The sequence below is a fragment of the Delphinus delphis genome, chromosome 5, assembly GCF_949987515.2.
Source record: "Delphinus delphis chromosome 5, mDelDel1.2, whole genome shotgun sequence".
NCBI classification, from domain to species: domain Eukaryota; kingdom Metazoa; phylum Chordata; class Mammalia; order Artiodactyla; family Delphinidae; genus Delphinus; species Delphinus delphis.
Genome location: NC_082687.1, coordinates 65,099,817 through 65,123,147, shown reverse-complemented (window position 1 = coordinate 65,123,147; position 23,331 = coordinate 65,099,817). Strand labels below are relative to the sequence as shown.

General features: G+C 42.0%; 1 protein-coding gene across 5 annotated transcripts in view; it reads right to left on the bottom strand.

The window, feature by feature from the left end:
* Positions 1 to 23,104, bottom strand: part of KDR (kinase insert domain receptor) — a 44,863-nt gene extending 21,759 nt beyond the window's left edge. For 2 of the 5 annotated variants that reach the window (XM_060012511.1, XM_060012513.1), the window contains exons 1-15: positions 22,761 to 23,032; positions 18,438 to 18,531; positions 16,282 to 16,478; positions 13,233 to 13,363; positions 12,780 to 12,948; positions 12,063 to 12,202; positions 11,277 to 11,454; positions 9,777 to 9,891; positions 9,523 to 9,686; positions 7,471 to 7,627; positions 6,265 to 6,388; positions 5,628 to 5,736; positions 4,466 to 4,807; positions 2,301 to 2,447; positions 1,386 to 1,517 (exon numbers count right to left, since the gene is read on the bottom strand). In XM_060012511.1, coding sequence (XP_059868494.1) covers positions 1,386 to 1,517; positions 2,301 to 2,447; positions 4,466 to 4,807; positions 5,628 to 5,736; positions 6,265 to 6,388; positions 7,471 to 7,627; positions 9,523 to 9,686; positions 9,777 to 9,891; positions 11,277 to 11,454; positions 12,063 to 12,202; positions 12,780 to 12,948; positions 13,233 to 13,363; positions 16,282 to 16,478; positions 18,438 to 18,531; positions 22,761 to 22,827 — 2,266 coding nt within the window. In that variant the 5' untranslated portion in view covers positions 22,828 to 23,032. Of the gene's footprint in view, positions 1 to 1,385; positions 1,518 to 2,300; positions 2,448 to 4,465; positions 4,808 to 5,627; positions 5,737 to 6,264; positions 6,389 to 7,470; positions 7,628 to 9,522; positions 9,687 to 9,776; positions 9,892 to 11,276; positions 11,455 to 12,062; positions 12,203 to 12,779; positions 12,949 to 13,232; positions 13,364 to 16,281; positions 16,479 to 18,437; positions 18,532 to 21,477; positions 21,553 to 22,760 lie in introns of those variants that run through there. The other 3 variants (XM_060012512.1, XM_060012509.1, XM_060012510.1) reach the window with 3 other exon arrangements.
* Positions 23,105 to 23,331: the final 227 nt, after the last annotated feature.

Below are 23,331 nucleotides of genomic sequence, written 5' to 3'. Positions count from 1 at the left end.
AAAAAGTTCAAAGATTCAACTGTCTATATAAGTTGGTGCATTAATATTCCCATATGAACATTTGGGAAAGTAGCAGGAGCATTAAATATTTACCTCTTCCTTTCTTAGTATTCTCTTCTGGTGAGAAGTAAATACAATCTCTGTGCCAAGGTTACCTAGTTAGGCCTCTTGGTAACCAGCTGCAGACAGCTAACAGAGCTGAGGCAAAGCATGGGAGAGAACTGGAAGTCTCCCTTAGGATTTTGCCTAAAACATGTAGCGCTTTGAAAGTGACAAAACCACCGTGTCACTTGAAATCTTTATTTGCAAGTGCAGTTTACAAAATGGTAATAAGCCTATAGATTTGAAAAGAAGTCAAGGTATTGAGACGTAATACTTGGCAACATAGATTTGACAGACTAAAGGAACTAAAATCTAGTCTTTGAGAGACAAATTAGGATGAGTGCATAGAAATACATCAGTTCCTCCATCTATCACCACCCCTCTCTTTTCCCCTTGCATACCATTCCTTCACCCACATAATACAGTTTCATTGTCCCCTGATGGGTTATTTTTAAAAAGACATAGGAATACACTTTTGAAGATAAAATATTCTGTCACAAATTCACCTTTCCCATCTGAGAAAATGCCAGATTCACATCATTCCTGCATACACATTTAGATAAGAACCCAAATTTTCTATAACAGAGAAGCAATGGTCTATTGTTCACAAATGAATGTTAATTATCTTTAGTCCAATAAAAACTATGAACCTTTGTGACTATCTAGATAGCACCGACTTTCATGACTAGGCAGCAATTCTACCTAATAAATATAGAGGCATAATTTTCATAACAAGGTCATTAAGCCATTCATATGAAGAAAGAATCAGGGAGAGGAGGATATTCCACCCGCCTGGCTAAGAATTTTTCCACAGTGAGAACTGCGGGGATAGAAATGTGATGAGAGCAGAATTAAAATAACATTAATTATGTTTTCTGGTTAAAATAACATATAGTAGAAAACATACAAAGTACAAAGAATATTAAAACCACCCATAACCCTCCTGCCCAAAGTATATGAGTATATATAAGATACAAGCTAATTTTTTTTTTTTGCGGTACGCGGGTCTCTCACTGCTGTGGCCTCTTCCGTTGCGGAGCACAGGCTCCAGACGTGCAGGCTCAGCGGCCATGGCTCAAGGGCCCAGCCGCTCCGCGGCATGTGGGATCTTCCAGGACCGGGGCACGAACCCGTGTCCCCTGCATCGGCAGGCAGACTCTCAACCACTGCGCCACCAGGGAAGGCCAGATACAAGCTAATTTTTTTTTTTTTTTTTTTTTTTGTGGTACGCGGGCCTCTCTAATTTTTAAAAACCACCTGATGGTCTATGAATTCCCACTGACCTTCCACTATGAAAAACGCCTCCACTTTTGCACACCCGAGAACACTGCATGCCTGGCAGGTGTACAGGCCTTCATCCTCCTTCCTCACCCTGCGGATAGTTAGGTTCCGGTTCCCATCTTTTAGCACGATGCCTGAGAAAGGGGGAAATGGATGGTTTTTATTTATGATGTGGTCTGGCAGAGTTTTTCAGGACAAAAATCTTTTTAATGTAAATGTTTCCCTTTATCTTGGGCTATTATCTAACTCTAAAAAGAGTCATACAGGGTCAACTGCTGTCTCAGCTCCCCTGGCTTCCAGGAGAATTCAGCAGGCTCTGAATACTCGGGTTCCGAGTCTATGAGATGAGCCAGACCATGGGCAGTAATACTGCTTTCTGTTCTACCTAAAACAAATCAAGAAACCATATGGATTTTATACTGTAGGACACCTCTATGTGGAATCTAAAAAATAAAACAAACTAGTGAATATAACAAAAAAGAAACAGACTCACGGATACAGAGAACAAACTAGTGGTGACCAGTGGGGAGAGGGGACAGGGGAGAGGGAAGCAAGATAGGGGTAGGGGATTAAGAGGTACAAACTACTAAGTATATTTCCAGCTTTCTGCTTGAGTTCTATCCCCCAAGCACAACGTAAACTAAGTATAAAACTAAGTATAAAATAAACAAGCTACAAGGATATATTGTACAGCACAGGGGATACAGTCAATATTTTATAACTATAAATGGAGAATAATCTTTAAAAATTGAGACTCACTATGCTGTCCACCTACAACTTAAATAATATTGTACATCAATATACCTTAATAAAAATAAATAAATAAATAATTTTTTTAAGAAAGAAATCATATGGATTTTAGTTAATATCTCTAGGAAGATTTTGCAGCCAAAAAGAGACCGACATGCTCTATTCACCTGAATCTTCCACAAGCGTCTCATTATCTTTAAACCACGTAATCTGTGGAGGGGGATTCCCAGACGCTGTGCAGGAAACTTCGATGGTTTCACCAATACTTGTTGTCTGGTTCTCCAGGTTTCCTGTGATTGTAGGTGCCATGCGCTCTATGCACACGCACACAAAAAAAATCATAGGACAGTTAGTTATAGGTTTTGAAGTGGTTTTCATATCAGTAAACTATTAAACCATTTAGTAAACTGTTAATTTACTAAGCCAAAAATACACAGAGGTTGATAACTGGAGCATTGTTCATGGCGTAAAGTTAAATGAAACAAGTCAGTCAGTTCAGACAGATTACTGCATCTCTCTGAACATTCATATTAGTGATTCAAGCTGGTAATCACATCGCAAAATAAAAGTTGTCACCCTTGACTTCCCTCCAGATAAATAAATAAATTCTAGCCAGTGACACACAAGAATTCTGCCATGTTTCTCTTGGAAAGTACATAACTTCAGTGTAATTCAACAAAGAATGCCTTATATTTATTTGACACTTTTTACAAAACTCATTTGTCCTATTTCTGTTTTTCACTATCAACCCTATGGTGGGCAGTATTAGCCTTATTTTGCAGATGAAAGGGGTTAAACAACTTACCCCAGTCCTTATAACTAAGTAAACAGTTGAACTCAGAATTTCCACTAAAACACAGACAAAACAATGATAACCTAAGGAAAGTCAAAGATTTTTAAAAAATGAAGCCCATAGGTACTCATTTAAATTTACGGGACAACTTTAGATTTAACCTTTCCTACAAATCATCAAAGTGCTGTGGAAATATCTTGTCCAAACCAACTGAACGTCGAAAAGAATCCTGCTGAGAGAATCCACTTCAACATTTAGCAAAATTAGATTACCTCAATGGTGAACTACGCTGGGGCTTAAGCAAATGGACTCTAGTCTATTTCCAAGAATAATTTTTGGAAAACAACTTGGGAGTCCTTAGAGAGCAAACCAGCTCATTGTGAGCATGTATTTCCTGGGCATGGCAAAGCCAGGAACCTCCTTCACATCTCTTTCTGAATTTTTTCACTAGCTTGAAACCAGACCGGTCACCAAGATGAACAGAAAACCATGATCATATATGGGGTGTGATTTGAAGGGCCTTGGGATGACTTCACTCAAAAACATCTCTTCTTCTGACACCAGAGTCTCAACACTAGCAAAATCTGTCCTAGTGCCTGTTTGAAAATACCTCTTAAAATATGTCAAGGCCTTTGAAAATATTATTCCTCTAAAACTTTGGTATAAATTAGTTTATCTGGGCAGTTCCCCCTTCCTGACAGTTAAAAAAAACCAAAAACAGAACACATGCACCCTAGAAACTAGGAAGGGACACTAGGGAGAGGAGAAAATGGAAGGAGATAGCACTGAGAAACTCCCCAAATTTGACTGATTTCCCCAGAGACAGAGCCGTGTCTGCACGGATTTTGTGCAAGGCGCGGGGTTAGAGGAGGTATAGAGAGTGACTTGGTGTGGGACTTACAAAGCTTTCTTGCACTAAAATGCTCATTTCATTGACCGTGAGCTGTACCACAGAGGTACAGGCACTGAGTGCAGCATCCCTCCCAGAGGCTCTCACAGGTCTTAAACAACCCCATCACCACACTCTTCAGGCAGCAGATGTCTTATCAAGCATGCAGTATGTGCCACTATGTTCTATGCCTGGAGCTCAGCAAGGAGTAAAACAGAAACAACCCCTGTCCTCATGGACACAGAGACCTCACTGTACCCCACAGCCCAGCAGTTGTCTGTGTTCTCACTCTGCCCACCACTATGAACTTCCGGCACCCTCCTAGCTCATGGTAGGCATTCACAAATATGTGTCTATTTAAATAACTGAATGCTCAAGAATGAGGCAGAAACTTCCCTGGTTTAGGGGAATCCCTTGCAGATAGTAGTGAGTGACCCCACCATCAGGGTTGGAAAGAATGGGGCTATTTTCTCTTTTTAATACATCACTTCACCACGATTAGCTTCCTTCTGACTTGAGGACTTTCCACAAGATAAGTGCTCACCGGTCTACTTCATAAGCTGCTAGAGGACAATCTTCACACAGCCCCTGAAAGCATTACATTTACGGCATCCCAACTGCTTCTGGATGGTCCAGAGTTACCTCCCTACCTAGGACTGTAAGCTGCCTGGCCACGCAATGTCTTTTCTTGGTCTTCCTGTCCTGAGCAAAGCAGATGTAGTCTCCTTGGTCCTGCAAGGATGCATTCTGCAACTCCATGATCAAAATGTCATTTGTGCTATTAGAGATCATCGTGGCGTTCATTCTCCAAAGAGCATCCAAGTTCTTGCAAACAGGTGTGGGCAGCTCTCCCACGTGGATGGGTAGAGCCTGTGGGCCAAGTTTGTACCACGTGAGGTTCTCAAACATAGTTCGGTCCGCGGAGCACCACAGAGACACGCTCTCCTGCTCGGTGGGCTGGGTGCCGGGTTGCAAAGTGATTTCAAAACCCTCTGAAATGTAAAACCCATGCTTAGAAGACAGTGATTTAACTTGGGCAGCACACTATTGCTTCCTTGTTGCCCTCAGTCTGTGGTAAAGCACCAAGAGAGGTGAAGCTCTGGCATTCCCAGACGATGGAATACAAGGAGACGACCAAACTGGACAATTCCAGATTCAAAATGTATTATTTTGCCAAAATACATTATTTGGAAATGTAAATGAATTCCTCAGATATATATGAAATCTCCACTTTGAGCTCTAAGCACGGTTTTAAGATTTAACCCCCCCCAATTCAAAGCAGATAATTATAACTTGGGATTTAAAAAATTAATTCCTCATTAATATATAACACTCACTGACAGGAAAGCTATGTTTATTACAGTGAATTAGCTCAGACTGAAATATTTTATTCCATCCAGTCAGCTAAAGCTAGCCATAGAATTAAGATGAACAAAGTTGGTAGTATTGGGAAGGCACTGCTCCAATGTCATTACAATTGCCTCCCAAAAACCCAACCTTGTCAGCTGTCCAACAGCAAGTGCATAAACGTTGACTGAACCTCGCTAAGCCAAGCACTGTGCTGCACTGTGATGACAAAGACAAAAATATCACGCGGGACTTGAGCTTCAAAAGCATGTGTGAACCCATGCTCCCTCTCCTGTGAAGTCAGATGTACTGACTTCACGTGAGCCCAGGAGCTACCTGGGGAACTCTCCTTTATGAACAAAAGCATCAATTAGCCATCCAACTCCCCTTCCTAAAGCCACGCCACTCATGGGAATGGCCAGGACAACAGAGTATCAGACAGCCCAGCCCCTGGAGAGCACTTACTGGTCACGTGGAAGGAGATAACCCTCTCTCCTCGCCCAGCTTTGTTCACCGCTTCACATTTGTACAAAGCGGATACATTGGCTGCTTGGATAACAAGGGTACTTACAGTCTGTGAAAAAAACAAATTCCAGGCCATAAACAATGGAGGCTGTGTTTACGCACGTGCATTCAGACTAAAAGTCAGCATCCCCACCACTGCTGCGACCTGCCTACGCCATTCAGACTCCAGCACTGACCACGCACGCTCAAATCTGTGCAATTATAATTATGCTGGTGCAGCTCACACATCATACAAAACGAGCTTTGGAAACCATGGAATAAAGAATGTGTTTTAATACATCATTACATACCTTTTCTCATTTTCATGTTTATAAAATCAGAATTACCATACATCCCATGTACAGAGTTAATGACATATGTGTTTTATTTTTCTCTGATACAGTAACAGTAAGTCAATGGTGTTTCTAAAAGTTAATGGTGTTTTCAAACTGACTTAACATGCTAGTATTTTATCATCCAATTTATTTGATGATCAATCGCCCATATTCCTCACACATTGATATTATTTTACCCTACTTTCACTCCATCCTTCCATAAAGGAGAGACAGATTTTCAAATTAAAGAACTTCAAACTCACTTTGTTTTTTCCTTCAATTAGGGCAAATTGATTTTTGTTGACTTCGATATTGTTTCCCCCCTGGAAGTCCTCCACGTTTCTCCATTCTTTACAGGTATGTGGGTTTGTCGTTAAGGCAGCTTGGCTATAAGAAAGAGGTAACAGATGATATCATGACTTAATTTTTCTTTAATTCATATCAACAGCAAGGAAAGGAGTCAGACTTTGGTTATTACGTTCTTAGAACTAACTTCCAATGCACCCTACCACGTTACAAGACTTGGCGCCAATTAAAAATAGGCCTCAGCAATGAAGGAAAAGGTTCTAGGTAGATTCATTCAGGATACAGGAGGGAAGCAGCTATTCTGGGAACAAACCTCCATTCATAAATTGGATCGACAAGACAATTCAAGTTAATTTAGTTCAAAGGAAGGCAAGGAAACTAAGAAGCCATTGGGCTTCTTAATCTCCCTGGGACTGTGGCCTTTGTGTAGGAAATGGTCAGCATCTGAGGAAGAAACTAATAGAGGCCATCTCAAAAACAACAACAGGAAGTGAACTGCTTAGGGTGGTGGTGGGTGACTTGTTGTTTTTTTCCTAAGGATGTCTGGACTTGTGTTAGGACCTGATAAGCCGGGCCTGAGGCTCCGAGGTCCTTGCATCCATCAGCACTTCCCTTGAGATGTACCTTCTCACAGATAAGGAGACTGTGGTATTCACCGGTTGATTGGCATAAGGAGAAAAACCAAAGACTGGCAATTAACAAAGTGAGCAAAGAAACTGCATTCAGAGAGATGGACATCAGGGCCAACCCGAAGAGAGAGCTAGCTAATCACAAAGCGGGATACCCCAAGGAACGACATCTCCTAAAGACGTAAGCACAGAGAAAGACGGAAGGAGATTAAGAGTACCACTTGAGGGATAACCTTCTTAGAGATAGTCTTCTTGGCTTAGAATGGTGTCATATCGTAGCTTGGCTATGTCCATCGACAGAGGAATAGATAAAGAAGATGTGGTACATATATACAGCGGAATACTACACTGCCATATAAGGAATGAAATAATGCCATTTGCAGCAACATGGATGGACCTAGAGGTTATCATACTAAGTAAGCCAGACAAAAACTGTATGATATCACTTACGTGTGGGATCTAAAAATAAAACAAATGAATAAATATTTTTTTAAATGCAAAAGAGCAGGAAAAAAAGGATGTGACCCTACTCACATGGGCTGGTAGGTACACTCTGTTTCCAGCTGCCAGTACCACTGGATGTGACTCGGGGGAGGAACGGCATAGACCGTGCACGTCAGCGTTTGGGAGGTGCCGTACTGGTAAGAGTCCACGGGAGAGATCAGAGATTTCTCACCAATCTGGGGTGGGACTGGAGATGGGAAAGACAGCTTTTGAATTGTCAATCAGCTTTGAGGAATGGAAAGTAAAAGTTTTCAGCCATTAAAACCTGTGTTTTTCCAAGCATAGAATTTTTGCCCCCATTTGCTTTTTCAAAGAACATCTAGATTTGGAGACAGGACACCTGACTTCTAGTGATACTCATGATAGCAATAATAATAAACTAGTAAGTTGAGTGACTTTGTGCCAGTCTCACCACCCTGTGCCTCACCTTTTTCTCATCTACATTACAGAGATTGTTCTCCTAATCCTCCCAATTTCACAAGGTCAGACAAGGCTCCAGGAAGAAAAGAGTTGTGAATAATACAGTGAGTACATGTATTATGTACTGAGTATTGTTCTAAGCGCTTTACATCAATTAATTCATTTAATCCTCACAGTCACTGCTATTGTCCTCCACTTAACACATGGGAAAAATTTAAAAGTGAAATGACTTGCCCAAGGTCACCCACCATGCCTGCTTCTCCATTTCTCCCTCCTTCTTCCCCTTCCTTCCTTTCTCCCCTCCTCTCTCCCATCCTTTCTTGTTTTCTTCCCTTCCTCCCTCCATTCCTTCCGTGTCTTTTCCTCCTTCTCTCCCTTTTTTCTCTCTTTCTTTTTTAGGCTCCAAAGTCATTAATGTGAAACTATCTTCTCATCACTACCAGCCTAAAGCCTCAGATTATACTTTCAAACCTTGACTTCTTTCTTTATCTTTGTTTTATAGAGCAGGGTAAATGCTAGGGTGAATCAAACATTTAGTGACTTCCTGGATGAATGAGATAGAGTTATTCACTGTCCATTTTTACATCTTTATTTCTTGTTCCTTTCCTTCTCCCCACCCTACTTTTCAGCTTCCCAGCTTCTCTATACTCCCCAAACTCCTACACCCAAGTGGCTCCTAAGTCACATTTCTGGAACCTGTTATCTTTAAAATACTCCCCGAAGCTGATGTCCCCGCAAAGAAACGAAGCCAAGCTCAGAAGACATACAGAGCTTGGCAGGATATACAGGGAAGCACCTTAATGCCACATGAGAAGATCCTGAAGTTTTAATCTGCCATGACAGTAGAAAGCACAAAGAATTACAAAAGAGAGGCATTTCCCAACCTGTGTTTGGAGCAAGATATTAATGGATGTATGCGGGAGGGGTGCTCTGGTCAAATAAGTTTGTTAAACCTTGGCTACTCTATGTCTCCCACCCACCACTGGAGAATGGCAATATACTATGTCCATCAACTTAGCATCTCCCACATTTACTTGACCATGATGTCCTTTTCCTCCCCACCCAGAGTACTTATTGTAAATAAGTATCTTTCAGTTTGGAAAAATAAAATTCAAACCATTCTTAAATCAAAAACTTAATATCTCCCCCTTTATAGGCTCAGAGTCAGATCCCAGACTCCTGTTGAAAAAAAAATTAAAACACTTCCAACCAGCCAACAGTGTCCACCTACAAAAGCCTTCTGCATTGGAATCTGCCTGTGCATCACTGATACATCAACCCCCAAATCAAACTAGTAGCTTCCCACAAAATTCAAGAAGAGTCTTAAACATTTGCATGCCAGGAGCACAATTCAAAGGTACTGCAACTGGAGCCTGATGACTGTCCCTGTGGGCACTCTCATGTCACAGCATTTAGCCATCAGCTGAACCATCTACTTTAGGCTCGAGTTCGACCACCAACTGCTTCATTCGCATGGCCTCTTAAGCAAACATGTCCAGAGCATACCGCCCCACACCTCACTTCAGCCGCACTGTCCTAGATCATTTTTATACACCAGAGCTACTCATGATGTAAGTGAGGCAGAGACACCAAAGGAACAGTGGCCTGGCTGTTCAGGAGGACATAATCATACTCTAGAGAAGGAAAACTGAATGGACTCACCATTCACAACCAGAGATACCACGTGGCTCTGTTTCTCCTTTGAAATGGGATTGGTAAGGATGACAGTGTAATTTCCTGTATCTTTTTCACTCACTTCCATAATAGTCAGTACGTGCCCCACTTTAATTGTGTGATTGGACTCAATGGGTCTTCCATTTTTATACCTGTGGGGAAAAACAAATCCCAGAAATGAGTCCAATCTAAGGATTTGCTTTCACGTGGAACAAGGCTTTGCATTTACTTCCAGTCGTTACCATTTTATTTCTGGAGGAGGGTAACCAAGGCACTTCACAGGGACTCTGACACGGTCTCCCACGGTGGCTTCCACCAAAGATTCCATGCCACTACCAAAAGCAACAAAAGGTTTTTCTGGAAGAAAATAAAAATAATTTTTCTCATAAATGGCAACTTCTTATAAACGGCCATTTGGTTTAGTTTTTCATCTCAAGTGAAGAGTCAAAGACCTTGGGGGTCTGAGTCACTGCTGTTCAGAGAGTCCCCATCTCACCCTTCTACAGGTCCCACTCCAGGTTCTCCCTCACCTGTGGTCTCTGCGTTAGCTTTTCTCTCTCCCACAGTCTGCTCCACAAGTCTACCGAGCACTCAAATCTCACTCAACTCAAGCATTTGCTTCTCTGTGAAGTTTTCCCTACGTCTCCTCTGCTCCCATGACACCCTATACATACCTCCCATGTGCCCCAGGACTCAGTCCTCGGACCTCTTGTCTTTACCAATACCTTCCTCTTGTCAATTACACATTCCTCCTAAATCTATATCTCCTGCCCCTGACTTCCCTGCGTTCTAGGTTAATATATTAAAGTCTCCACTTGGATATTTAGTGGGCATCTCCAAATGAAGCCACCCAACCCTGTGTCCTATTCCTCTTCCTATCTTCCCTATCTCGGTTGAGAAAACTACCGTTCACTCAGTTGCTCACGCTAAAAACGCAAAGGTCATCTTCCATTCTTTTTCTCTTATATCCCACAGCCAGGGAATCGATAGGCAAACCCTACTGGCTCTATCTTCAAAAATACATCCAGAATCAGGTCACTTCTGACCACCTCCACTTACCACCCTTGTCTAAGCCACCCACCATCTCTCACCTGGATGACTGCAATTAGCCTTCTAACTAGTCTCTCTACTTCTGCCCTTACTTCCCTAAAGTATTTCACATTAAAATAACCCACATAGTGATCCTATAAAAACATAAGCCAGAGCATGTCTCTCTCTGCTCAAAACCCTTCTATGCATTCCCATATTATAAAATCCAAACCCTTATGAAGGCCTATAAGTTGGATGCCATACAAATTATCATCTAAACTGAGACATTTATGTGAATGAAAGAGAATAAATGGGAAGTTAAGTTATTTTCTCAAAGCCCCACAGAAAGTAACTAAATACAGGTTTCCCCAATTGCAAGGCCCATGCTTACTCAGGGAAGCCTCTCAGCCTTGCGATCAAATGAAAATTTAAAAATGATCTTAGATAATAACCCTCTGCTTATTATAGTGATAATAGTAATAGCAACAACAAATAATATGTAGTGAGCCCTTACTACATCAGCTCATCTCATCTTTAAAGTTGGGATTTGAACCCAAGCTACGCTCTTGACCTCAAGGTCAAGTGGCCTTCCTAGCAAGAGCTCAAAAACATCTTCTGAACGAGCAAAATAGGAATCACTAGCTGACCTACATTTATTTAAATCATCTCACTTTTCAAGGCAGAGCATAATTCCAAAGGAAATCTTAGCTTACCATGGACCCTGATGAATGTGCTGTTCCTCTTGGTCATGAGCCCACTGGAAGCGGCACAGGTGTACCACCCTTGGTCACTCCGGGTTACACCATCTATAGTCAAGGTGCTCAAAAACTTCTTCATCTCACTCCCAGACTGGGTTTTTAGGTCCCGGTTTACAAGTTTCTTATGCTGATGCTGAAAAAGAGTTTAGTGAACTTCCAAAGTCCAGAATAACATTCCCTGGTAGCTTCTAAATACCCATAAAAGTCTTGGCCTTTGGTGAACACTATTTAATGCTAATAATAGACACTTCTGAACTTTTATCATCATGCTGATGACAAATACATTTGGTTTCAGGAGAAATAAATAGAATCAACTGAATCAGGCATTTTCAAACCTCACATAATGGGAATGAGATCAATGTAAACTGCAGAAACCCTAGGAAATATGACCACTGTTTAAGGAGAAGTGTGTCTCATGCCACCTCTTGAAAAGAAATTCCCTTAAAAGGAAAATAGATCAAGGACTTTGGAGAACAGAGAAATAATGCAACCTAGAAAGACATAATCCCCTAAAGAAAACTAATCTTCACAGCCTGGACAGAGTTCTTGGTTTTGCATCTTTTTTTCCCATGAGTGCTGTATGTCCTACAGTTCTCTTAAAATGTGTGTGTGTGTATGTTAGTGTAAGTTAAGGCCCTTACATTTTATCTGGCCAAAGAGGTCCCTATCTCTCTGAAGCAAACTTCGTTGGAGCTTATTATCAAAGTATTTGGAGGTCTGGCTTTGAATTGTTAGTGTTACCTTCAAAGAAGGGTATTCCCAGTTGAAGTCAATCCCCACATTTAGTTCAGTTCTTGCTGTACAATTTAAGACAAGCTTCTCTCCAACAGACAGCTCAACTCCGTGAGGGGGGCTCAGAACCACATCATAAATCTTGTACCCTGGAGCAAGTACATTGGAAAAACAGAAAGTGAGAGGGAAACCAAAATCTATAACTTGGCACACATTTTTTCAGACATGATGCAACTTCAAAATGTGTCACATCATTTTTCCCTGAGGGTCTCCCCAAACCTTGGTGAACTCCCAGGAAAATGGTCTACAGAGATCCACAAAGCAGCCCTAAATGGATCTCAAAGATGTTGTAGCCCATTGGACAGAAAAGCAGTAAAATCTGAGAGGTCAATAGTCAATGCGGCCGGTTTTAGAAGGCTACCAAACTTTCCATAAAATAGGTATAATTAAAAGACTTGATGCCAAGCAATGCTCTGAACATTGAATTTTCCAAACAATACGCTCCCATAACAGAACTCTTATTCATTCTTGGTCTTGGTAAGGAAGGAGAAAAACCTCAGTTGCACATAGGTTTACTGGGTAGAGAAGAGCGGATGTAGTGAATTGCTTAACAACAAATCTTGAAATAATATATTTCTCAATATCTCTTGTCCTCCAGAATCTTAATATAAGAAGCTAATCTTTATTGTCTGACATTAATGATACAAAAAGGAATTGTCCTCTTACCTACAACCACAACTATGTACATAATAGACTGGTAACTTTCATCATTAATTTTTGCTTCACAGAAGACCATGCCAGCATAGCTGATCATGTAGCTGGGAATAGTGAAGCCTTTCTTGCTGTCCCAGGAAATTCTGTTACCATCAGGAACAAACCTCTTTTCTGGATACCTCTGGGTAGAAAAAGAAATATCAAATATTTAATCAAGTGCTATCCAAAAGTAAAAACCATGAACACTAAAGAATTCATCTTATTTTAAGAATACAAATTGGTTTTATTTCTTGTCATTTTGACCCTTCCTAAAGTTTCCTTTAAAACTCATTGTTGACTTAATGTTATATAATGCATGTAATATATACATTTATAATATATATGATGTTATAAACAGGCTACCCATCTTAATACTAGCTTAATGTTATGAAAGGGTAAGAGATGAAGAAAGAAGATGTAACTTACTGCACAAAGTGACACATTGAGGTTTGAAATGGTCCCCAGACACGGAATCACCACAGTTTTGTTTTTGTTCTCAGTGATGTATACAACTCCATGTTGGTCGCTGACAGAAGCAATAAACGGAGATCTGTAATCTAGAAGAAAATGTAGTTCCATGAGTTAATGGCATTTACTAGAAAAGTGGGTCATCTTTCAGGTTCATAAACTCTAACCAGAGAAGTAAACTATTGGGAAAGACATTTCACACTAGGCAAAGGAATCCAGAGGTAGGTCTGCTGGTAAATATCTGGCTCCAAGGTTATGCTACAGGAGGGGGGGTGTGTATGTGTGAAAAATCTGGAAGAAAACTCCCGGAATGAGACTGGCTCCTTTTGCACTGATGATCAACAAGTAGAGTGTACTTTATAGGTTCCACATTTAAGCAGATTGATCATTACAGTTTTTTCAAAGTGAGGGAGCACACGTCTTCATTTTCATATACATTTTCATATGCACTATACATCTTTCATGTACATAAGTTTTAAAGTAAATTTAAAGTTAAACCTGTATAGTTTACCTACTGAGTTTTTTGATGTTAAAAACTTCATGTTCTCTCTCTTAAGGCAAATAGTGTAACTGTCATGAAAATAGGTTAATGGCTCCCAAAGATTCTTTAAAGTAAAGAAATGACTAACGATTTTTAATTCAATAATTCAAGACAAAGTTTCACGTGAGTATTTTAAGATTGTGAAGACTAGACATAAGATTCTTTATATAATAATGCTGAATAGTTAAATTGTTTATGTTTCCTGTTTAATTGCATTTAGTTTAAGATTCAGCAATCATTAATATCTTCAATGACAAAAGCCTGAAAAGCCACCATGGCAAAGACTGAGAAAAAAACAAAAGAGATTTTAAGGCCGTTCAAACACTGTTCGTATGATGTTAACACGCTGCTGGGAAACGACTCCTTCTCCCGGAGATAGAGTTGATGGGTGTGAAGCCATGCCTGAAATCTCAGAGAGATAATGGTTCATGCCACTCTCCCCAACACACCTGACCAAGCATTTTCAGAGCTCTTCAGGATGGTTGGTTCAAGGAAAGAAAGAGTTAATTAAACCAAAGGGGAGAAAAGCAGCTAATTCCCTGCAACAGCAGAAGTTTGATTTCCCTCCCAGCTGGACAGCACAGAAAGGCAGCCAATCCAGCCACCACATGCCATAGTCATTATCTTACGAGACCAAGACCCACTTCCCGGCTCCATCCATTGCTGGAGGGAATGGGGTCAGAAGACTAAGGAAGTAAGGTGGGGACCAGAGGGGATATTAAAGGACCATCCGTAGGGAATACTTCAATGTTTTCTTTTCCACTGTTAAACTTCATGACCAAAATCTCGGACAACTCACCTCCTAGAACGCCAGGCTTAGACAGGAAGCAGAATTTGATGGTATACTCAGAGACAGGCAGTGTACAAATAAACAGTGCTGGGGATTGCTACTTCTTCGTATTACCTACCTTTCATCTGCATGCTATGAAATATTACATAGCTTGCTTACAGAGCAAGTCTTTGGAAGCTAAATTAACCCCTTGACGTAAGACTAAAGCTATTCAGTAAATCAATTCTATTTCAGTATCCCAAAAAGAGGAAATAAACAAAAGAAACCCAAACAACCACCCATCCTCTCAAAATAAAATATTTACTGTAACTCATGAAATGAATTTTCACATGTCTCCAGGTTTCCTGACTTGGGGAGAAGGAAATAACGAGATATTATGGGAGAGGTTCATCTTGTAGTATTTCCAGACAGCCTGAAAGCAGGAAATCCTTGCAATCTTCTGAGAAAGCCTGATCTCCCAAGACTGCCAGATCAAAAGGAGCCAGAAATTCTCGAAGATCTGGGCCTTGTCTCTTTCAACTTCTGCAGAGGGGAGGAGAGCACAAAATTCTACCTTGGACTGTGCTTACCCTGGGCAAAAGTAATTCTCAAATATTGTGCAATCCAGGAGTGACATACATTATTCTGATGTGGTCCCCATTCTTCCCTTGCACTGACCATACTGCACTATTGAAACGCAAATGGAGATGTGCAAGTGTGTCTCCCAAAGCTGATGAAATTCCTATTCTGTAAAAGATGCTTCTGGAAAAAAGTCTAAGCCATCTTCACCTGCTTCAAATTCTCTAGGATGTACAGAGGTATGTAAATGTATAAATAAAATGTCTAAAAAGCTCATCTTTACTGAAAAGAAAAATATTTAGTATATCTAAGCAAAATACTATACTATAGACTTATACCCACCCAAGTTATATGATTCATATCTCATTAGTTAAGTCAGGTTTTCTTAAGTTAGCATAAGATTTTTGAAACACGAAGGAACGAATAATTCAGATTATAAATGCTAAATACATGTGACATGGAGTTTACCCTACATGGATGTTAAGTTGGCCTCCACAGTGTAAATCCCAAATTGCAAACTATAGAAAGATGGAGCGTGTCATCCAAGATCTCAGACCACACAAGCAAAGGAAACACTGTCCTCCAAAGGCCTTTTGAGGCAGTGACTTTATTTGCACAAGTGTATGGAAATTGTTTTTTATAAAGTGTAAGTGGGAAAAGAAAAGTTCCTATGAACAAAAAATGCTCCAGAGCCCTTGGCTGACTCCCTGTGCATTCTTGGGGAAATCTCCGAATCTGCTGTAGATAACCTATCTCTCCACAGAAACCTCTCCATAATTCTCTCCTGAATCTTCCTTTTCGAGGATTTCAGGGGTTTTTTTCTCAAATATCAGAAGACTTCTTATAAATCTCCATTGCCAACTGTGAACACAGATTTCCCTTAGAAACAAAGATCAGAACCAAACTAATTGGGCAATAGAGATGTAGCAAGGCCCAAACTGCAGAACAAATCACTGAGTCTTGTACTCAGAGGAGGCCTTGGGAGAGAAGAATTTTGTAGATTCCTGTTGGCAGAGAGCCTTTAGAGCGAGCCTTTGTTGTCCGGATTCTTCTTTGCACCGATTGTGTTTTGTAACTGGTAAATTAACTTGGGAAGTGAATTCCATTTAACCACTTACCTTGAACATACACATAGACGACGGAGGCCATGTCAGTGTCCCGGTAGAAGCACTTGTAGGCTCCAGTATCATTTCCGATCACTTTTGGAATGGTGAGCATCTTACATAAGGCACTGTCACTGCAATTCGTCACCTCCACTCTTTTCTCAGAGCCGCTCTGATTGTTGGGCCAAAGCCAGTCCAAGTCCCTCTGACCCCTGAAAAATTCATTCCAAGCAAGTATTTAAGTGAAATGCCTATGAGGCTGTTTCTAAGAAAATAGAAGGTTTAGTTCTCAAACTTACACAAACTCCTCAACAGACAGATTCATAGCCTTCTACCAACAATGACAGATTATATGGACAAATGACAAAAAGCCAGAGTCTCAGCTTCAGAAATCACTTATAAGGATTCCCGAGTTTTCTATTACTTATTTTATTCAACCAACAAATATTTATTAAGCATGTGCTATGTGTCAAACGTTGTTGAAGACTGGGAATACAGCAGTGAACAAATCAGATAAAAATCATTGCCTTCATGGAACTTGAGTCTAGTTGGAGGAGACAGGCAGTAAAAAAGTACGTAAACTTCAATAAAGCTGAAACTTTTAAAAAGTAAGTAAAATATGTTGTATAAAAGGTGGTGATAAATACTATGAAGAAAGTCTAGAAGAGGCAAAGAAACAAGTGAAGAGTTCTAGAGGGAGGGGGCTTGGTGAAGTGGGCCGTATAGATATCAGGAGGAACAGAGTTTCAGGCAGAGGGAACAGCCAATGTCAAGGCCCTGGGGTGGGTGCCTATCTGGAGTATTCGGGGAATGGCAAGGAAGCCAGCGTAGCTAGAGAAGAGTGGGCAGTCGGGAGAGTAAGAGGTGAGGTTAGGAAGGAAGGAGATGCAACTGTCTAAGGGCCTCGTAGGACCTTGGAAGGATGGCATTAAAGCACAGATTACTTTCATTGCAGCATTTCTCTACAAAGCCCCAAGGAAGACAGTCAACATCAAGAAGAATGTAACATCACTGACCCTTCTTTAAAGAACTTGAAATTTCCACGAAGTTGCAGTTACATTAATGAAGTTACTTTTAACACACTCCATTGTTTTTCTGGGGACATAAGAGGTGTATATATAGAATCTTGGGGAATTTTAAATAACCTTTGTTGTTAAGGGTGGGTAAGAGGAAAATCTGCTGAGAAATGCATCTTGAAGTAGCAAAGCTAGGCAAACAGCACCTGTTACTATGTTTTTTCCCAAGGGTTGGGTATTGGTCCCCTACCCTTGATAAGGCAACTAGGGTATCCTTTACACTCGGCAAGCTAAAACAGATCTGTGTCACTGTGCTGAACACTTGGCATTCATCAAGCAAAAACAATGGCAACAAGCTCCCCAAGGTTCTTTGTGGACCATCAGCACTGTTCTCAGGGGGCAAGATCACCTCTACCCACCTCCTCTGCCAAAACCACACCGGTCCCAAGAAGCCTCTGGCTCTGTCATACATAATCACTACATTAAACCCTAAAGTCTTCTACTTTTCTCCCTGAGGTAGGGGCTGGAAAGCAAAATTTAGACGCCTCCTCATCTTGTCAAAGAGGCCTATTTCCCCAGCTAGCAAAAATCAAGAGCATGACTTCTTGCTAGCTGGTGAAAGAGACATGCCAGGACCTCAGGCCAGAGCTTGACATGCACTCAGCAATATTAATGACTGAATATAAAATTGCAACTACAGTCAGAATTTTTCCATAAAATAAAGTTCTTGAAAAGTGCTAAACAGATGTCTAAGAGCCATTCTGAGTATAACAAATACGTCCCCAAACTTCTTTAACTGTAAAGATTCATTTATTCATTCAATATTTATTGAATGTGTCTTACATAATATATGCTAGGTGCTATACTGGTTATTAGTGTGTGTGTGTGTGTGTGTGTGTGTGTGTGTGTGTGTGTGTGTGTGTGTGTATGTGTGTGTTGGCAGAGGGTAGTAGGAAAAAAATGCCAGCAAAATTGTACAGAATTTTCCAGAGAAGACCTTCCTCATGTTTTCATTATTACATTAGCTCTTAGAAACCTCACTACTTATACACAATTATGAAGACTCTATTATAATTCTGATGTATGGAAATTATTTTTTCTTTAATAAACAATGATATTTGACACAGGAAATCTGAATCTAAAATGTATCCTTACCTGCAAGTAATTTGAAGCGTTGTGTTAGCCATAATTGTAAGTATGTCTTTTTTTATGCTGAGCCTGGGTGGATCAAGAGAAACGCTAGACAAACCTAGAAACAAATTAAATAAATGAATATAATTGCTACTCAGACCCAATAGGAAACATCTTCCATAAACAATGCACACCCTATACTTTAAAACACCTCTTCAGCAATTCATTGTGTAAAACTTGTGAATTTACTTTTCACCATTCCCAGTAAAAGTTCACAAGCTGTGTCATAACAGGAAGAATGGGCAGATGGTCATAAACCAACACAACAGTTCTGCAATTCATTGAGCGAGGGTGGAGTTCCTGTTTTCCTGCATTGCCAACTTCAAGGTCTTACAAAAGGATATGGGACATTGAAACCAAATGAACCTTCATCTGATGATCTCACTCCCCTGGGAAAGGACCCACTGACATTTCTTATAAAACATAGGATGCACACATTTGACGAAATTGCTGATTAATGAATACTACTTAGAGAGATTTCTATATAGTTCATCCATGTACTTTGAGGGGGGTGGGAATGTCCATGACATTGTCTCATTTTCCTTTATCAATTTTCTAGTGCACTTCCTCTGGTAACTGAACTGCCAAGGTTGAAAGACTGTACATTAAAACTAGATGAGAGGAACTGAGGAAAGAAACATGTTCCCATGTCATATAACATGCATATACTTTCCTTCAGAAAACAGAACTTAAAAAGGGTAATGCAGGACTTCCCTGGTAGTTCAGTGGTTAAGAATCTGCCTGCTAGCGCAGGGGACATGAGTTTGATCCCTGCTCTGGGAAGATCCCACATGCCGCGGAGCAACTAAGCCCGTGCACCACAACTACTTAGCCCCCGCTCTAGAGCCCGCGAGCCACCACTACTGAGCCCACATGCTTCAGCTACTGAAGCCCGTGCACCTAGAGCCCATGCTCTGCAACAAGAGAAGCCATGGCAGTGAGAAGCCTGTGCACCACAATGAAGAGTAGTCCCTGCTCGCCGCAACTAGAGAAAGCTTGCACACAGCTACGAAGACCCAGCGCAGTCGTAAATAAATAATAAAGTTAAAGAAAAAATAAGTTAAAAAAAGGGTAATGCTAATGAATTACAACTGGGGAATCTCAACTTACTGATCAAAGCGCTGAGCTTGTCCTGACACCAAGCTTGGAACACAGGAAAAGTGTCTACCTAAATATACCACGGGACAGATTCCTTGCCATGGGTCACTCTACAGCAAGAAGACTGAGTTCTCTGCCAACTAAATGCAAAGAACTACTATGTTGATAAAGCATCAGAGAAAGAAAAACTGTCCACCATGTCAGGGTCTTAACTCATATCTAGATCTTCAAAACACAACCTTAAAAAGTGATTGATGGGCTTCCCTGGTGGCGCAGTGGTTGGGAGTCCGCCTGCCGATGCGGGGGCCGCGGGTTCGTGCCCTGGTCCGGGAAGATCCCACATGCCGTGGAGCGGCTGGGCCCGTGAGCCATGGCCGCTGAGCCTGCGCGTCCGGAGCCTGTGCTCCGCGACGGGAGAGGCCGCAACAGTGAGGGGCCCATGTACTGCAAAAAAATAATTAAAAAAAAAAAAAAAAAAAGTGATTGATGCTGGGTAAGCACCCCAGCTTCTTACGATCCTTGACTCACATCCACTAAGAACAAATGACTCTCTAGGCCTAAACTGGGATTGACATTGTTGGGCAAATAAAAGAGTATTAGCAAATATGAAAGAGTATGAATAAACAGAGTATGAGCAAATATCCAGTGTAAATATGCACAGCATTGAATCTGTGGACCCCAACGTGAACAGCTGCAGGCAGAATGAACAGCTGATGACTCGTGTTCTCATACGCTCACTCAGATGTGTAAAATAGGTTGCTGTAGATTTGTTAATCAATATTAAAAAAATTTTTTTTAACTGGAAATTACTTTATATCAATAAATCTCAGGAACTAATTGGCGTTGGAACTGCCATGGGTTTGGGGCAGTGGTTCTTAGACTTTAGCACGTGTCAGAATGTGCCTAGGCCTACAAATCTGCATTTGTAGGTGACGCGGTCATACATGGTCTACGGGCCACTGTTGGATGGCTATTGGTCTGGGTGGTCATGCTCAGTTAATCAGCAGAGTACTTTTCAATATGAAGGAAATAACTGCTCCCAAAGTAGGCAAACAATAAAGCAAAGTGTTTAAAAGCAAAAGAAAAGTCTTCCAATAAGGGAGCCCCATTTTGTGTCACAGAAGGAAAATGAAAATAATTCATTTGGATGAGCACAGGTATCAAACTTGACTGGGAAACACCAGGTTGAGAAACATGTCAAAAACAGTAACTTAATACAATTCCTATGATGACCCAAATGAGAAAGAACCCATTATTTGGGCACATTCATGTGAGAAAAAAATGGTAGTAAAGACTAAGCTCTAATTAAGCCAAGCTCACCCCATCACAAAAATAAAAGATTCTTGAACCTCTCCTGTAAATCACTGCCACAGATTATCTCACACTCTAGACACACTTTCCAATGTTAAAAAAAAAAGGTTCTCCATTCATAGGGAGCCAAAACAACACCATACTATTCTAGAGACATGTCTCCAACAAAAAACTATTCAACAAGGCTATCAATAATGATAACTTCAAATTCATATATGTAGACCAACACTCAATTTCTTTTTGCTCCAATAAGCTTCATTCATTTTCACTGACAAGTTTGAGTTCTGCTCTTCAGAAAGTTCTAAAGAAATAACTCTAAGAAGTACATACGCTGCTACTCAATAAAAAGCTCTTCTATGTTCAAATTCCATAGCCAAAATTAATTCATTTGTGCACTATTACCCTTCCAGCTCAAAGACAGGAAGGAAAAACAACAGTGCCTCTGTCTCTAGAATTTGATGGCATCAATTATAGCCCAATCCAATTAAGCAAGTCACACACTCCAAAAGGGCAACCTCATCATTATATTCAGGGCAGCCCGATTACGGTTACTACTGCTGTGCTATGAAACACCCCAGGCTTAAAAGCAACTCACTTCTTTGTGGGATACAGAACAAACCACAAGTTCCAGAGCTTCATTCTCTCACCATAAAGGGGAAGAGAGAGGTCTTGTCAGGGACAAATGAGTGTTCCTGGTGGAGCTGGCCTGGATGAACCAAGTCGTCATTCAGAAAATTCAGAAACTATAGACAGATGATCTTGTTACCATATATGTGTGTGGGTGTCTTTAAAAAAAAAAAAAGACATGTGATTCTTTAATTTATAAGGAATTTTCACCTGAATCATTTTACCTTTTCTTCCTTTTCCACCCTCTCCCCTTTCTCACCCTCCAAAGAGTGGAAATCTGTAAATCAACAAACTGGCTACAGGAAAGAGATTAGAGAGAGATGAGAAAGAGAGAGATAAACAGAGAAGGAAATAGGGCTGGGGGAGAGAGAGAATTTATTGCACCAAGGGCATGCGTGTTCCTAATCTTGAAGGAGAGTGAAATTTTAGACGACAAGGAGAGTGGCGAGTGGCGCCCAACCTAGGTACCAAAACCTTCAGAGCAAGTTTTCAGAACGTGAACTTCTGACCTGTGCTTACCCGAAAGACCAAAGCGCTTTGAAAGATGTTAAACTGTTTTACATGAGAAGGTGACTATTACTTGGAGACACTTCGGGAAGCTGTCACAGCCCCAGGTCCAAGCCCAATTCCCCTTTCTCTCTGCGAGGAGAGCGGCGTCCTGCACCAGGAAGAAGAAAAAGTTTCCCTCTCCCCTAGACCCCACCTTATACACTGGGTGTGTACGTGAGTTCGAACCAAAAGGGAACAGTAGACCGGGTTCCCGGTTCGACTCCTACAGAGGCAGAGCTACGCGCACGCTGCCGTCTGCCGAGCCGGCTCGCGGCCCCCTAAGGGTTTCCTTCCCCGCGTCCTGGCTAAGATGGTGCGCGCAGCCGGACAACGTTTCACCGCGTGTTCCCGCCTGCGGGGGCACCTCCTGCCTGCCAGCCACAGGCGCTTTCCCACTCCCGCCTCCTAAGAGCACGGGTGTATCGGCTCTGCAGGACACGCTCCAGCCCAGGCCCTGTCGGAGGCCAGAGTCGCGGAAATGCAACTGGGCTCAGGAGACCACCAACTCGCTGCGTAATCTTAGGCCAGTCACTGAGCTTCAGTTTCCTCTTTGATAAATGAAAAAACACAGTGTGAAGTCACTTTCACCTCTCCAGCTCTATGACTCCCAGTTAGGTCCGGCCTCCAGGTCCTCTCCGCATCCCTATCTCTCCGCCCGTACCCGACCTTCTCCGCTTTCCTTCTAGGGAGTGGGCTCCTTACCCACAGAGGCAGCCCGGGTCTCCACGCAGAGCCACAGAGCAAAGGCCAGCAGCGCCTTGCTCTCCATCCCGCACCTCGCGCCGGGCGCAGTGCCCAGAACTCGACCGGCGGTTCTCTCTCCCTGGTCCTGCTCCGCGAACAAGGCGCGGAGGTGGAATGCGCGCCGCCGCGCAGGGCTCCGACGCTCTCAGGGCGAGGGTGCCCCGGCTTCGGCCGCGGCTGCAGGGGCGTCTGCGGGTGCCAGCAGGAGAGGGTATCCCGACTGCCAGACAGCTTAGGGCTTTCTGTAGCGGGCAAGTGATACCCCCTGCGGGCAGACGAAACGCAACCGTATACCTCCGGCTCTCCCGGGGTCCCGGGATTCAGTGCTGGGTGGGGAGCCAGAGCCGAAACTCTAGAGCGCGGGGGCGGGGCTATGCGGGGCGGGGCTTCCCTTCGCAGCCGGCCCCGCCCCTCAGCCGGGTTCTGTGAGTCGACCCGGTGCTTCCCACGCCCACTACATCTCCCCATCTCCCCACTTGCACCGGACTGCGTCTGGCCCGGAGTGGCCCGAGGGTGAACGTTCCGGGCG